At 33.9% G+C, this 13,561-nt stretch overlaps 1 protein-coding gene across 1 annotated transcript; it reads left to right on the plus strand.

Annotated features, from left to right (window-relative positions):
* The first annotated feature begins 5,799 nt into the window (after positions 1 to 5,799).
* On the plus strand, positions 5,800 to 10,787 carry LOC111378094 (protein DJ-1 homolog D-like). The gene is made up of 5 exons (XM_023001261.1): positions 5,800 to 5,967; positions 6,098 to 6,214; positions 7,446 to 7,886; positions 8,372 to 8,734; positions 10,479 to 10,787. The coding sequence occupies exons 1-5, from the start codon at positions 5,911 to 5,913 to the stop codon at positions 10,665 to 10,667; spliced, it is 1,167 nt and encodes a 388-aa protein (XP_022857029.1). The 5' UTR covers positions 5,800 to 5,910; the 3' UTR covers positions 10,668 to 10,787.
* Positions 10,788 to 13,561: the final 2,774 nt, after the last annotated feature.

Genomic DNA, 13,561 nt, shown 5'->3' on the forward strand with positions numbered 1-13,561 from the left:
CCGAACCACGTCGCGCTCTAGCCGAGGTGGCATGTATAGCCGAGGCCTATGAAGATAGCCGAAGCCCTAAAGCGGAAGTACTACGTGAATGGCAGAAGCCTCTGAACCACGGAGGAATGTCTTCCATGATCACTTCTCCCAAGAGATCTTCTATATAAAGATCTTGTTAGAATGATTGATGGAACATTTGTCATAAGTGTACATGTCAAGTCTTGTCATTAACATGGGGGTTCTGCATAAGCAATAAATACGCAGCAAGCTAGCAAGTCAAGGATGATGCCTATGATTAGATGTTTGGATTAAAGAGATGAGGTCACGTGCCACCTCATCCAAGGGTTGCCATTTCACATGTATCACTATAAATACTTCCCTTGTGTAACATTGAAGGACTAATGCAAGAATCAATACAAAAAATCACATTTTACTCTCTCTTTCATATTGCCTTATAACACAATACGAATTCATACATATTTACATGCACATTCATGAGCACCGATTGGTAATTAATGTACAATCGGATTACGAACATCCCGCCGGATTCCGAACGTTCTCGTCCCGCGTCGTTGAGCTACTCCCACGCCCCCTGATCCGTTCATTCTAGACCGTCCACGTATCTTAAGCGTATAGGACATTCGCTCACGTGTGCGCGGGTGGGTTCGACATCCGTTGGCGACATTTTTTGGGATCAACAAGTGTTCTTTTCATTTTTTAAATATATTGCATATATTGTAGTATATTTGGTGAAAAAGGTTTTGAAATGTATAAAGGAAATTTTTAGTATATTTTATTTACTTGGTGACATTTCCTCGAAACGCAATATGTATCCGAACCCTAGCTATAAAGGTGTCAAATATAAGGTGGCGTAGTCCTAAAGAGAATCGATCCATGCTCAAAACGGGCAGGTCATAAACTATCTCGTCTTAATGGACAGATTGGGCATATCTTCTGTATTGACCCCCAATTGACTAAGGGCCATGTAAAATAAAAAAGTTTAATTTTATTTTGGAGAGAACTATATAGATTACAGAGAGTGTGGATCACCATTCCCTCTCATCCTATTTCAAGATAGGTTCAAATCTGCCCTGAAATTAATTAAAAGTAAGGTATAATTCAAAATTAATTAAAAGTATTTTTTAAAACCTATTTTAGGCACTCGCTAGCCTTTTCATTGGAAAAGGCATCTGTGCACATTTTAAGGCTACATTTTCATATAGTAAAGTGAAAATATGTAATCAATTGGGACTTTAGAAAACTTTTATAAAAATTTTCAAGTGATGATCTCTATGAATTTCATGGACATTTTATGAGTTTGTATAGAATTAATGGAAGTCTTCTATATGTTTTCATTTTAAACTTTTAAAAGCTTTCATTTAAAATAGAATTCAAAAGTGTTTGGAACACCAGTGTGAAATTCTCATATACGAGATTGTGGTCCTCACAATTCCCTTCCACCTCCTCATATAATAAAATATTTTTAATGTTAACAAATAAATAAACAATTTAATATTTAATGTTATCAATATGACGTATCTTTAAAGAGTAAACACGGAATCAATATATTTAAATTTAATTATAAATTAGTCTTTTTATATAAATTCTTATAAATTTTAATTGCAAAAAATTTCATAAAAAATGACAAAAAAAAAGTTATTAAAATCTTTAGTTACAATATAATTTTTTCATAGAAAATAAAGATAAAAAATAAAAGAGAGTGAGAGAAAAAAGAAAAATAAAAACAAATATAACCAATTGAAAAAAAAAAATCATGATTAATATTCGTAGAAGGGAAAGAGAGAGAAATACTAAAAGAAACAAAATGTTATTTTGATGAAAGCCTCTCATCTTGGGATGAATAAGAGACAAATTTTGAGATTTTGTTTTAGTATTTTATGCTTAAAAGTTAGTATTTTAAAGACTTTTATAAAAGTTTTTAAAGTTGTTAACAATTTGAATACCCAAAATCTTATAGAGATTTCTAACAAAATTTAATTGAATACACCATAATTTTTAAATTTTTTTTAAAAGCGTATAAAAGTTTTGATTAAATACACCAAAACTTTTGAAGAGTATCAAAAGTCTAAATTGAATAATGAATAATTGAATACCCATAAACTTTTTTAAATCTTAAAGAGCCTTTAAAAGTCCCACATGAATACACGAGTTAATTGTTTTAATAATCACCCAATTCATACCATGATCACTGTTTACTAACTGGATTTCAAACGTTTCATAGTGCTTATTAAACTTTGCCCGTTTGCACTCTCTTCATCATTCTCAAAAATTTGTTGCCTTATTTGCAGACGTGGTTAATGAAAATTTGACGTGTCAAGTGACAACCGTTAAAAAAATTACAACTCAGCCAAACTGTTATTTCATTACCCATCCAACTTACACTAAGGGGGTGTTCTCAATTGAGATTATGATGAATTTTAAAGGTTCTGAATTTAGCATCTTCAATTGAGATTTTAATAAAATTTAACGAAATCTTTTAAAATTTAGGTATCCTCAATAACTAGTGAATTTATAACAATTTCATTAATAGAAGAATTTTAAAAGATCTGTATGGATTTCAAACTTAAAAATACATATTACCAATTTTTTTATTATTTTTTTAAATTTCACCATATTTGATGAGATTCATATGGAATTTGTAAGAATCTATTCAAATCCATGAAATTCATTAAAATTTAAAATCTTTTAAAATTCATTAAAATTTTAGTTAAGAACACCCCGTAAGTCACAATTTACTCATTGAATTTTAAAATGCTTTCCAATGATCACTCATATTTGAGATATTGCACTCCATCCATTATCCGCCATATTTTGTTCACTTAGTAGCTAATTTATGATATGAAAACTTCAATTGATAAGTACAATCATCTAAAAAATTACAACTCAATCAAACCACCAACTTTCAAAAATGTCATATGTGAAACGAGACTTCCACACCCCATAACTTCTTTAAAAGCCAGTAAAGCATCTCCAATTTCTGCTCTAAAAACTATAGTGATAAGTGCACTATGTTACGCTTATTTAGGCCTTTAAATTAGAGTATTTGTTGGATATTTTCAATAAATTATGGCTTAATTCTATATATATTATATTTGTAGGTAAAGATCAATGAAAGTAATGGAATTGGAGACATTGAACAAGAAAAAAGGGTGAAATATAGACAAAGTATGATCGAAATATAAAACGATGATTGAAGATCACATATGATCAATTTGATACAATTAGAAAGTTAAAATGGATGAATTATAGATAAAGCATTAAAATGGATGCATTATAGATAAAGCATTTTCACAAATCATTTTTCAATCGATCAAGTTATACTTCAGATTTTCAACTTTAGATTGAAACCTATTTTTCACACAATAAACATTCAAATTGGAAAAGTGATACTTCTAAAAGAGCTTTTTTGGGCTTTAAAAAAAGATTACGAGGCCGTGGAAGTCACGTTTCACATATGATGATTTTGGTAAGTTGATAGTTTTGTTATGTTCTAATTTTTTTAACATTTGTAACTTATCACGTGAAATTTCTTTGCGAACATTAGCAACAAAGGGAACGAAATATGACGAATGATGGATGGAATGAAACATCTTAAAAATGTGTGACATTTGAAAAGCATTTTGAAGTTCGATGAGTTAAAATGACTAAATGTAAGTTGTATGAGTAATGAAAATAATGGTTTGGTTGCATTATAATTTTTTAACAATCGTAACTTGTTACGTTAGATTTTCGTTAGCCACATCAGAGAATAAGGTAACGAATTTTTTAGAGTGATGAATAGAGTGCAAACAGATAAAGTTCAATGAACACTGTAAAACACTTTGAAGTTTAGTGAGTAAATCGTGATAATGTTATTAGTTGGGCAATTATTGAAACAATTAACTCCTCTTTATATTTCCAAAATAAAGATTACTTGAATACCTATGTTTTACATTTATTTATAAAGAAAAAGGAAAAAATTAGTATTTTAACTTTTTTGAAATGAGTTCTTTCAATTTAATGGATAGATATGCTACAAATCGGCCACGATTGATTCAAGCTTCCATTTATTGTGTGGGTCGATTTGGTCGGTTATGAAACTCCAATTTACTGAGCAGATTCATCTTCATGATGGGTCGATTCAACCTACACATTTTGACACCTGAAAAATTAGTATTTTAACTTTTTTGAAATGAGTTCTTTCAATTTAATGGATAGATATGCTACAAATCGGCCACGATTGATTCAAGCTTCCATTTATTGTGTGGGTCGATTTGGTCGGTTATGAAACTCCAATTTACTGAGCAGATTCATCTTCATGATGGGTCGATTCAACCTACACATTTTGACACCTCTATCAAGCCTGTACATAATCCGTTGCATATCGACCACCTCTGCCCCTCCATCAGAAAGCTTTCAAAGGATTCTATTGGTCGAAGCCGTTGCTCCTAAGGTCAACTTCTAAAGAAAGAAACTGAGCTCCAGTTGCACCCCCAAAAGGGAGATATCACTAAGGTAAATGAGTAGTGTTGTCAATTTAAACAATTGATAATTAGTAGTCTAAATTTTAATTATGATTATTAACTTATTGAACATCTTAAATGTAAGAAGGGTAGGTTAACTTATTGAACACATTAAATGTAAGAAAGTAGATTTCTATTTAGAATATTCAATCACTTAATTGATCTCTAAACAAATGAGCACTACAGGCAATAACATTGAAATGATACTTGTACACCATTTGAGGACAGTAAAAATTACAGTCCTCTCACATGTGTAGAACCCACGATTATTTTAATCATGAGCCTCACTCTCTATATATGAGAGTGTTGTACCAGTTGATGTATAACTCGATGTACATGTAGCACTTCTATAATAAGATTATTCACCATTGAATTTGACGTATAATGTGTCATTTAAGGCCACATGTCATATTTACAAAACCTATCTAGTAGAAAGCGACTTGGTTTTTGTTTTTCTTGATTTTGGCTTGGTCATCTCCGTAGAATTTATTGCTCCCATATCTGCCAGCCAGAAAATAATAATAAAAATTAAAAATGACATTATAAGAATTGTTTGAAAAAATAATTCAATAGAAAATGTTGGTGCAAAGTGAAATGACAGAACAATCCACAGAAGGCAAGGGCCTTATTGTCAAAACAAGATTAATGTTATCCATTCGTGAAGCTGAAAAATCTTCTAATCTCCTCACAAAATAATCTTCAAGATATGTTGAATTATATTCTTTTCCTGTCCGATTATTTACATGAAATTGGCTTTATTTTATTTAGTTAATTATAAACTGAATTTTTAATAAAAATATAATTTAAGAAAATGATGCTATAAGACGTTAAAATTTTTGTTCATGCTAATTATCCATCAATCGTAACCATTTTTTTTCTTTTAAACTCATATTCTTCAACGTTAACCTTTACTGATATGGACAAAGATGTCGGTCTTTACTCTACTGTAATTCTACCTTTTATTTTTTGTATTGAGATGAGAATTATGATCACTTTTAAACTCTAGAACGTTTCACGAAGGAATTAAAAGTTGTTCAATGCAATGGAGTTTTGGGTTGTCACATGGTTTAACTTGCAAATATCTCAAAAAATACGTAACATAGTGAAATGACATATTTGCCTATGACGTTTTTTTTATCTCGTGTCCAGTCTGAGTTTTTTTTTTTGTCAAAAATATATTTTGAAATAATAATTTGACGAAGAATGTGTAATTAAAAAGTATGAAAATTTTAAACCATTAAATGATGAATAGTATAAGATAATAAATAAAAGGGTATTTCGGAAATAATGAGACTGATACAAATTGATCCTCTGGACTCTTCGACTGTAGTGGATTTCCTCAAAATTTCCTCCACGCACAGCACAAACTTTATCAGAATTTCCGAAGGAGGTGAAAATGGCTGCTCAGAGAAGGGTACTCTTACTATGCGGAGATTATATGGAAGATTACGAGGTTCCTTCTCTGTTTCTTTCATTTTTCAGACCCTTAACTATCATTTCTCTTCAATTTCTCTATTGACAATATTAATCGAGCAAGAGGTCGTATTTCTGGTTTATTTTAGATGATTTAATTGCGTTTTCAGGCGATGGTTCCATTTCAAGCATTGCTCGCATATGGGATTTCCGTAGACGCAGTTTGTCCCGGAAAGAAAGCCGGTGATGTCTGTCGCACTGCTATTCATCAGTTCTCTGGTAACCAGGTATATAGCTATAAAATAGCGGATGTAAAAATCTACAAAGGTTCTGTCCTTCAAGTTGCAAGTTGCTTTCTACCACATCTTTTCAAACTAAGTTTTACTATAACATTCCTGTAATTTGGAGCCGGTATGGAGTTGATTCAAACATGGAACCATGAATATTCATTGGTTCGGTTGTACATAGACATCGTTTAATCTATACTTTTTCTTCTATATACTATATGTGTAAAGATTTTTCTGAAACTATGCATCCAATTCAAAATAATATTTTTCTATGCTTGTATATACCGTAAATTGCTGGTATATGATTCTTGGTTTGTATTTTTCTTGCACGATGATAATAATCATAATATGCTAGCTCTCTATCCAACTTGTTCCCATTTCCTATTATTCTGGTGGAAATAGTGATTTTTTTTCCCTGCTATAACTTGAAATACCAATTTGGCCGCTGATAGGAAAAAATATATTATTGGATGAGGTATGGGAAATTGTAATGGATTCGGTGTCTTTTGAATCTTAGTTTCTGTATGTTAAGCAATCTGCTCTTGTAATTTTAGAAAAACAGTCAAGCTCTTTTTTTACTACAGGAAGCAAATGGGTTATAAATTTGACTAGGAAAATGGTAGATGTACAAAGAGTCAACTATAAATTAGAATGTTGTTGAATGATGTAAAAGGAAAGAGGTTAGATTATGAGTTTGTGGTCAACATGTGTTATTACTTTCTTGACATGCTTTCTGTAAGGCATCAGCGGGCTTTGAGATTATTACTCTTTCCATTACACATGAAATTGTTTCGTGGAAATTGTTATTGCATTATTGAAAGAAATTTATTATCCTTTCTAATTCAACATATTTTGGAGCAACATTCAAAGTGCATATCCAAAGAGTGTCCTAAAATGTAGTTTATGTATTTCTAATTTATGTAATGGGTGTTCAAATTCAATAGTTGGTGAGAATTGCTGATAAGTGATGGAGATTAAACATTGGATTATCAAGATCTTATGTATCAGTCTAGGTGTAGATAAACCTTGCATATTTCTCTTGGAATCTTTTGTTCAATGGATCTGTGATGTTGGACTCTTTGACAATGTTGCAAGTGTATGGGATAAAAAACCTTGATGTTACTTTTCCAAACATGCTCATTGTTTGGGTGAATGACAAGATATCAAGTGTTCCAGTTGCCTTTTCTGTGGTTTTTATGCACTATTCTTCTCATTCTAAAAATGGCTGCAGACATATTCTGAGTCTCGGGGGCATAATTTTGTCCTCAATGCAACTTTTGATGAAATAGATGCCACCAAATATGATGGACTGATCATACCAGGTGGACGTGCTCCAGAATATCTTGCAATGAATGAATCTGTTGTAGAATTGGTTAAGAAATTTTCTGATTCTCGAAAGCCAGTTGCCTCCATTTGCCATGGACAGTTGATTTTGGCTGCAGCAGGTGTAGTTAAGGGCCGTAAATGCACAGCCTTTTCTGCCGTGAAACCTGTACTTATTGCCGCTGGTGCTCATTGGGTAGAACCAGAGACTGGGGCCTTTTGTACCAGCGATGGGAACCTTATAACTGGAGCCACATATGACGGCCACCCTGAGTACATCCGGCTTTTCATCAAGGCATTGGGAGCCAATATATCTGGTTCTGGCAAACGCATTCTATTTCTATGTGGGGTAAGTTTCAATGATTATGGCTGTACAACTTCTTCTTTGGCTTTTCGAAGCAAAAAAACGCTTTTTTATTCAACTTGGTTGCATTTAAGAAAATCTTAGGTCCATATGATGTTTCTCATAATCTTGTTAGTTTTCGTAAAGTTAACAAATTTTATCCAAATAAACATAACTTCATGTGACTCTTTTTGCGCTGATGAACCAGTATAGTTGAACCTTTACAGTGACAACTTCAGGTTTATTTCCTTAGATTACTGAGATATATACTTTTGTAAGACTGATATTGAACTGGGTCCAATCAGATTCAAAATTCTGATAATTCAAAAATCAAAGTTGAATTACATGTAATCCCAATTGTTAGATGTTAAATTTTCAGTTTGTAAAGCTAAAAACACACATCTCGCTGCGTTATGGACCTACAATCCTTCTAGCGAGGTGAATGCATGCTCTATATCTCAAGGCATCATTCTTTTGTGCTTCTGGTGAAGGATTACATGGAAGATTATGAGGTAATGGTTCCTTTCCAGTCTCTTCAAGCTCTTGAGTGTCATGTTGATGCCGTTTGCCCCAAGAAAAGTGATGGTGATAAATGTCCAACAGCTGTCCACGACTTTGAAGGTGATCAAACTTACAGTGAGAAACCAGGTCATGATTTTGCTTTAACAGCTAACTTTGAAGGTTTGAATGCTTCAACCTATGATGCCCTGGTAATCCCTGGGGGTCGCGCACCTGAGTACTTGGCATTGGATGAAAGCGTTATTCAATTAGTGAAGGAATTTATGGAGTCCGGGAAACCAGTGGCATCCATCTGCCATGGACAACAGATTTTGTCTGCTGCTGGTCTTTTGAAGGTTTATTCTTCTTGCATTACCAGTCATATGAGCACACCTCTTTTAACTTTTTTAATCCTTGGTTTTATGCATGTCACCTCCATGTGTTGGACCGGCTTGTTTGTTACTTTTAGGGCATGTCTAGAACATAGTATTGGATATAACTCTAGAGTATAATAGACAAGAATTTATTTTTTAATTTTTGGCTTTTCAATACTGTCCAGTACCATTCATTTCACCCTTCCGAACAAGCCAAGAGTATTTTAAGTCAAACAAGAAGTTTGTTTATATATGTCTACAGTGGAAACATATTTCTTAATTTTGTGGTTACTTGGGAGAGGTCACGTAGATGTAATCTAAGGTTTGCTATCATGGTGAAGCCTTTATATCTTCAATTTCTGTCTCTGAAGTCCAGAAGGTAATGCTACTCATCCATATATCCTGGTGCAGGTGTTCATCATATTGGTATGTTTCAAAATGTCCACTAAATTCAATACTATATTTTTTATTAAATTGATATCTCCCTGGAGAACTTATGAATTCTGGAGACCAAAGCATATTACCTCTTTAATTTTTGTTGTCCTACTGCTGACAAACCGGCTTCTACCTTGAAAGCAAGACTCGTGAATGTGCTCTTCTAAATATATGAGTTTAACGACTGAATCAATAGCAGAAAATCTTACTTATAATTTGTGGCCATGCACTGCCGATATGCTTAATGAGAATTTGCATCTCTAGATATAAGAATCTGATCTTTGTAAATTGTAATAAATCCATCACTGTACCATTAATTTGCATCCTAGAATGATCGAGAAGCACACCTTGTTTGCTTTAGCTCTCATACATTGCTGGTAAGAATCCCACTCCCTATGACTAAAATATAGAATAGAATAAATAAATTTAGAATTTGAGTTGAGGGTTACTCTTAAACTTTCTATTGTTGAAACTAAAGGAAATAAGGTGACTGTTATATATTTCTGCAAGTATTTTTAGTTAATTGCATACTGATAATATGCCTCCCAAATTGAAGTCAGATGCAAATATTTTGGGTGACATCCTTATCTATTTATTTCCGCCAGTTCTTCTAAATATTGATTATCAGTAGAAGCACAGATATCTATGATTTGAGAAACTTGATATTATGACTTTTGATGCCAACAGATTTACCCTGGGAGTATAAATTTCAGCAGTTTAGCCTATAAGTCATTTCTTTTAGGCCAAGCATGGAATTCTCAATGATTACACATTTCTTATTACATCAAATGTCGTGGAAGGATGTTTACATTCTTTTTATTCCTTTGTTGGTCCTAGTTGATCTGCAACTATCTAGCACTCCACCACATCTTTTGAATGTAGAGTAAGAAGTATCGTAACTTACTTCATGATTTCTTAATATATGCATGTATATTGGTATATACTTGAAATAAAAATGAGAATGAGTTGATGAATAAATTATTTAAGAGAGAACTGGTGTCAAGCATCGATCTAGGTGGCAACTATACATCATTAGATGATAGATCCACTTAAATGCAATGTCTCATGATTTATTTAATTGAATCTATCAAGCGTTGTCAACTAAAGTGGTGTTTGACACCAGTGGGGCAGAATAGTATTTCTCAAATATTTATTTTTTATTTTTTATTTTTCTTTTTCGGTTTTTTCTTTCTTTGTTATGTTAACAGTTTTTGTAAGTACTTGGCAAGTAGATTGCCCAGCTTTCTATTAACTGGGTGCATCTAATTATGCCATTATAATATCTTTGTAGGGTAAGAAGTGCACTGCATATCCCGCAGTGAAACTGAATGTTGTTCTATCAGGGGCGACATGGTTAGAACCTGAACCGATTGACCGGTGCTTCACTGATGGAAATTTGGTGACTGGAGCAGCTTGGCCAGGTCATCCTGAGTTCATATCACAGTTCATGGCACTGCTTGGTATTAGCGTATCTTTCTAGTTATGTTCGTTTCTTACTCTGTATTATATATGGCTAATGTAAAACGAGTGTGTAATGCTTGTACCTATGAGATAATCTGAAGTACGGTTTGCTTGTTATACATGTATAGTTATTACTTTACATTCACCATAAATTATGACCTGAGCCCTGCTGATCTGTGGCTGAGATTAAAACAAATAGCAACAGATTGTAGAAGAAAGGGGACGAATGAAGTTGAGTTTATGAAACATCAAAAACAATACATTCTGTATTTTTTGGCTATGTATTTTGAAAGGGGATGACCTATATATATACAATTCATTGTAACTAATCTATACAAGTGTCAGGGAGAATTTGTTAGTATAACAGAATTTGGAAACTACTTCATTTGTGCATGTGCGTGAGCTGCTTCCTGATGCTTCTAGGACCTTCTTGGTTGCACGATTATTTTTGATCCTTAACAGCCCCCCTCAAAATGGAGAGTGGATGTTTTCCACTCCCATCTTGGACAGATGAAAATAGAAGATGTCAGAACAGAGGTTTTGTAAGAATATCAGCAATTTGAGAACCAGTTTTAACATGCCTTGTAATCACACTTCCTTCAAGGATTTTGTCACGCAGAAGATGACAATCCAATTCAATATGCTCCGTCCTTTTATGAAACACTGAGTTAGTAGCTATGTGCAAGGCTACTTGATTATCACAAAATAACTCAGCCGGCTGTGAGGAACTTGCAGATCATCAAGAATATACTTAAGCCACGTTAGTTCACAACACAGTTGCCATCGACCTATATTCTGCTTCGGCCGAGGATCTAGTAACAGTGTTTTGCTTCTTTGATTTCCAAGACGCTAATGAGGAACCAATAAACACGCGATAACCCGTGATTGATCTTTGAGAATCTGGACATGCCTTCTAATTTGAGTCACTATAAGCTTTAAACTGTAAAATGGAAGATGAAGGAAATAGTAATTCTTGTCCTGGAGCTCTCTGGATGTATCTAAGGACCTTATGTGCCGCATTGAGATGTGGCACTCTAGGATTCTGCACAAACGACTTAGTAAGTGTATTGAATAGGATNTATCTAAGGACCTTATGTGCCGCATTGAGATGTGGCACTCTAGGATTCTGCACAAACGACTTAGTAAGTGTATTGAATAGGATAAGTCAGGTCTGGTGATTGTCAAGTAAAGCAACCTCCCAACCAACCTTCTGTACTGAGCAGGATCGGACAAGATTTCCCCTTCGTCTTTGGATAGTTTAATGTTTTGGTCAAGTGAAATCTTGGCTGGAGTGACTCCAATTGTTCCTGAATCAGCTAAAATGTCCAGTGCATACTTTCTTTGACAAATGTGGATTCCTTTTGCCGATCGAGCAACCTCAATTCCAAGAAAATATTTCAAGTTCCCCAAATCCTTAATCTTAAATTTATCATCGAGAGAGATTTGAGAGAATTAATGACTTAAATCATTGTCTCCAGCTATAATTATGTCATCAATGTAAACTAATATAGCTGTAAAAGAACTTCTTGTGGCTCTTGTGAACAAACTGTAATCTGCCTTGGATTGTTGAAAGCCCTGATTAGTGATAAAAATTGATCACTTCAGTACCATTGTCGAGACGCTTGCTTCAAGCCATATAAACTTTTATTTAGCTTGCAAACTTTTGGTGCTCCATTTACAGAATAACCAAGGGGCATCTGTATATATACCTCTTCTTCCAAGTCTCCATGCAAAAACGCATTGTTAACATCAGATTGGTGCAAATACCATCCTCTCACTGCTACTATTGCAAGTAATGTCCTCACTGTTACCAATTTTGCCACCGGTGAAAATGTTTCGTGGTAATCTATGCCCTTCGGTTGGGTGTATCATTTTGCCATCAATCTTGCTTTATGCCTTTCAATTGTTCCATCCGCATTAAATTTCACCTTATAAACCCATCTACATCTTATAGGTACCTTTCCAAGTTGAAGATCAGTCACATCTTAGGTTTGGTTTGACTCAAGTGTTCCTATTTCAGCCTTCGTAGCTTCACACCACTCTGGTTATTTGACAGCCTCTTGATAAGAAGCAGGCTCTGGATGTTCAAGTATGGATGAGGTGAAAGCTTTGTACTTATTAGAGAGTTTATGATGTGAAAGTGTTAAACATAAAGGGAATGGATTACTTGGTTTCACAGAACCTTTCTGCTTGTTGAACTTTTGAGAATGGGTGAGTGGGGATGCCTGTTGACAAATAAAATCCTCCAAATAGGTGGGTTTTTTTCTGTTCCTGTTAACTATCTGGGACATTAGATAACAACTCAATACTCATCAGGATTTTCATTGCTTTCTGTAGGCTCTATCCTTTGACTGGACTCTTGTGTAGGTTCAATTTGTAGTTGATGATTAGAATTAACAGGATAATTTAGGTCAATACCACTTGGTTGGGTATGAGGCAAGTTTGTAAGATTTGACAGCTTGTAGGTAGGATTTGGTAAATTATCATTGGCCTTAAGATTAGATGTTTTGCAAGTGAATATTTTTTCATGGAATATTACATCCCTTGATATGAAAATCTTGTTAGTTTCTATGTCCAGTAGCTTGTATCCCTTGGTCCCAAAAGGGTATCCTAAGAAGATACACCTGCTGGCTCTTGAATCGAACTTATGTCTGTTGTGGCTAAGTGTGGTGGCAAAAGCAAGGTAGCCAAACGCTCAAAGGTTGGAGTAGTTTGGTTTGGTCTTGAAAAGAATTTCAAATGTGCTTTTATCACAAAGACTGGGAGTAGGTGTTCTGTTAATGAGAAAGGCAGCTGTTAAGACACAATCATTCCAGTATAGCATAGGCAATGCACTCTGGAATTTTAATGCTCTGGCTACGTTCAAGATGTGCTGTAACGCCCCAATTTTTTCATTAAGCATAAACACGGGAA

Source organism: Olea europaea, unplaced genomic scaffold (genome assembly GCF_002742605.1).
Source record: "Olea europaea var. sylvestris unplaced genomic scaffold, O_europaea_v1 scaffold1766, whole genome shotgun sequence".
NCBI classification, from domain to species: Eukaryota; Viridiplantae; Streptophyta; class Magnoliopsida; order Lamiales; family Oleaceae; genus Olea; species Olea europaea.

What these genes read in the sequence shown, in the direction of transcription:
- LOC111378094 (XM_023001261.1), top strand. Translation starts at nt 5,911, where the DNA reads ATGGCTGCTCAGAGAAGGGTACTCTTACTATGCGGAGATTATATGGAA. An exon ending in ATTATATGGAAGATTACGAG is followed by an intron (nt 5,968 to 6,097) that starts GTTCCTTCTCTG and finishes TTGCGTTTTCAG; the next exon opens with GCGATGGTTCCATTTCAAGC. An exon ending in GCATTCTATTTCTATGTGGG is followed by an intron (nt 7,887 to 8,371) that starts GTAAGTTTCAAT and finishes CTTCTGGTGAAG; the next exon opens with GATTACATGGAAGATTATGA.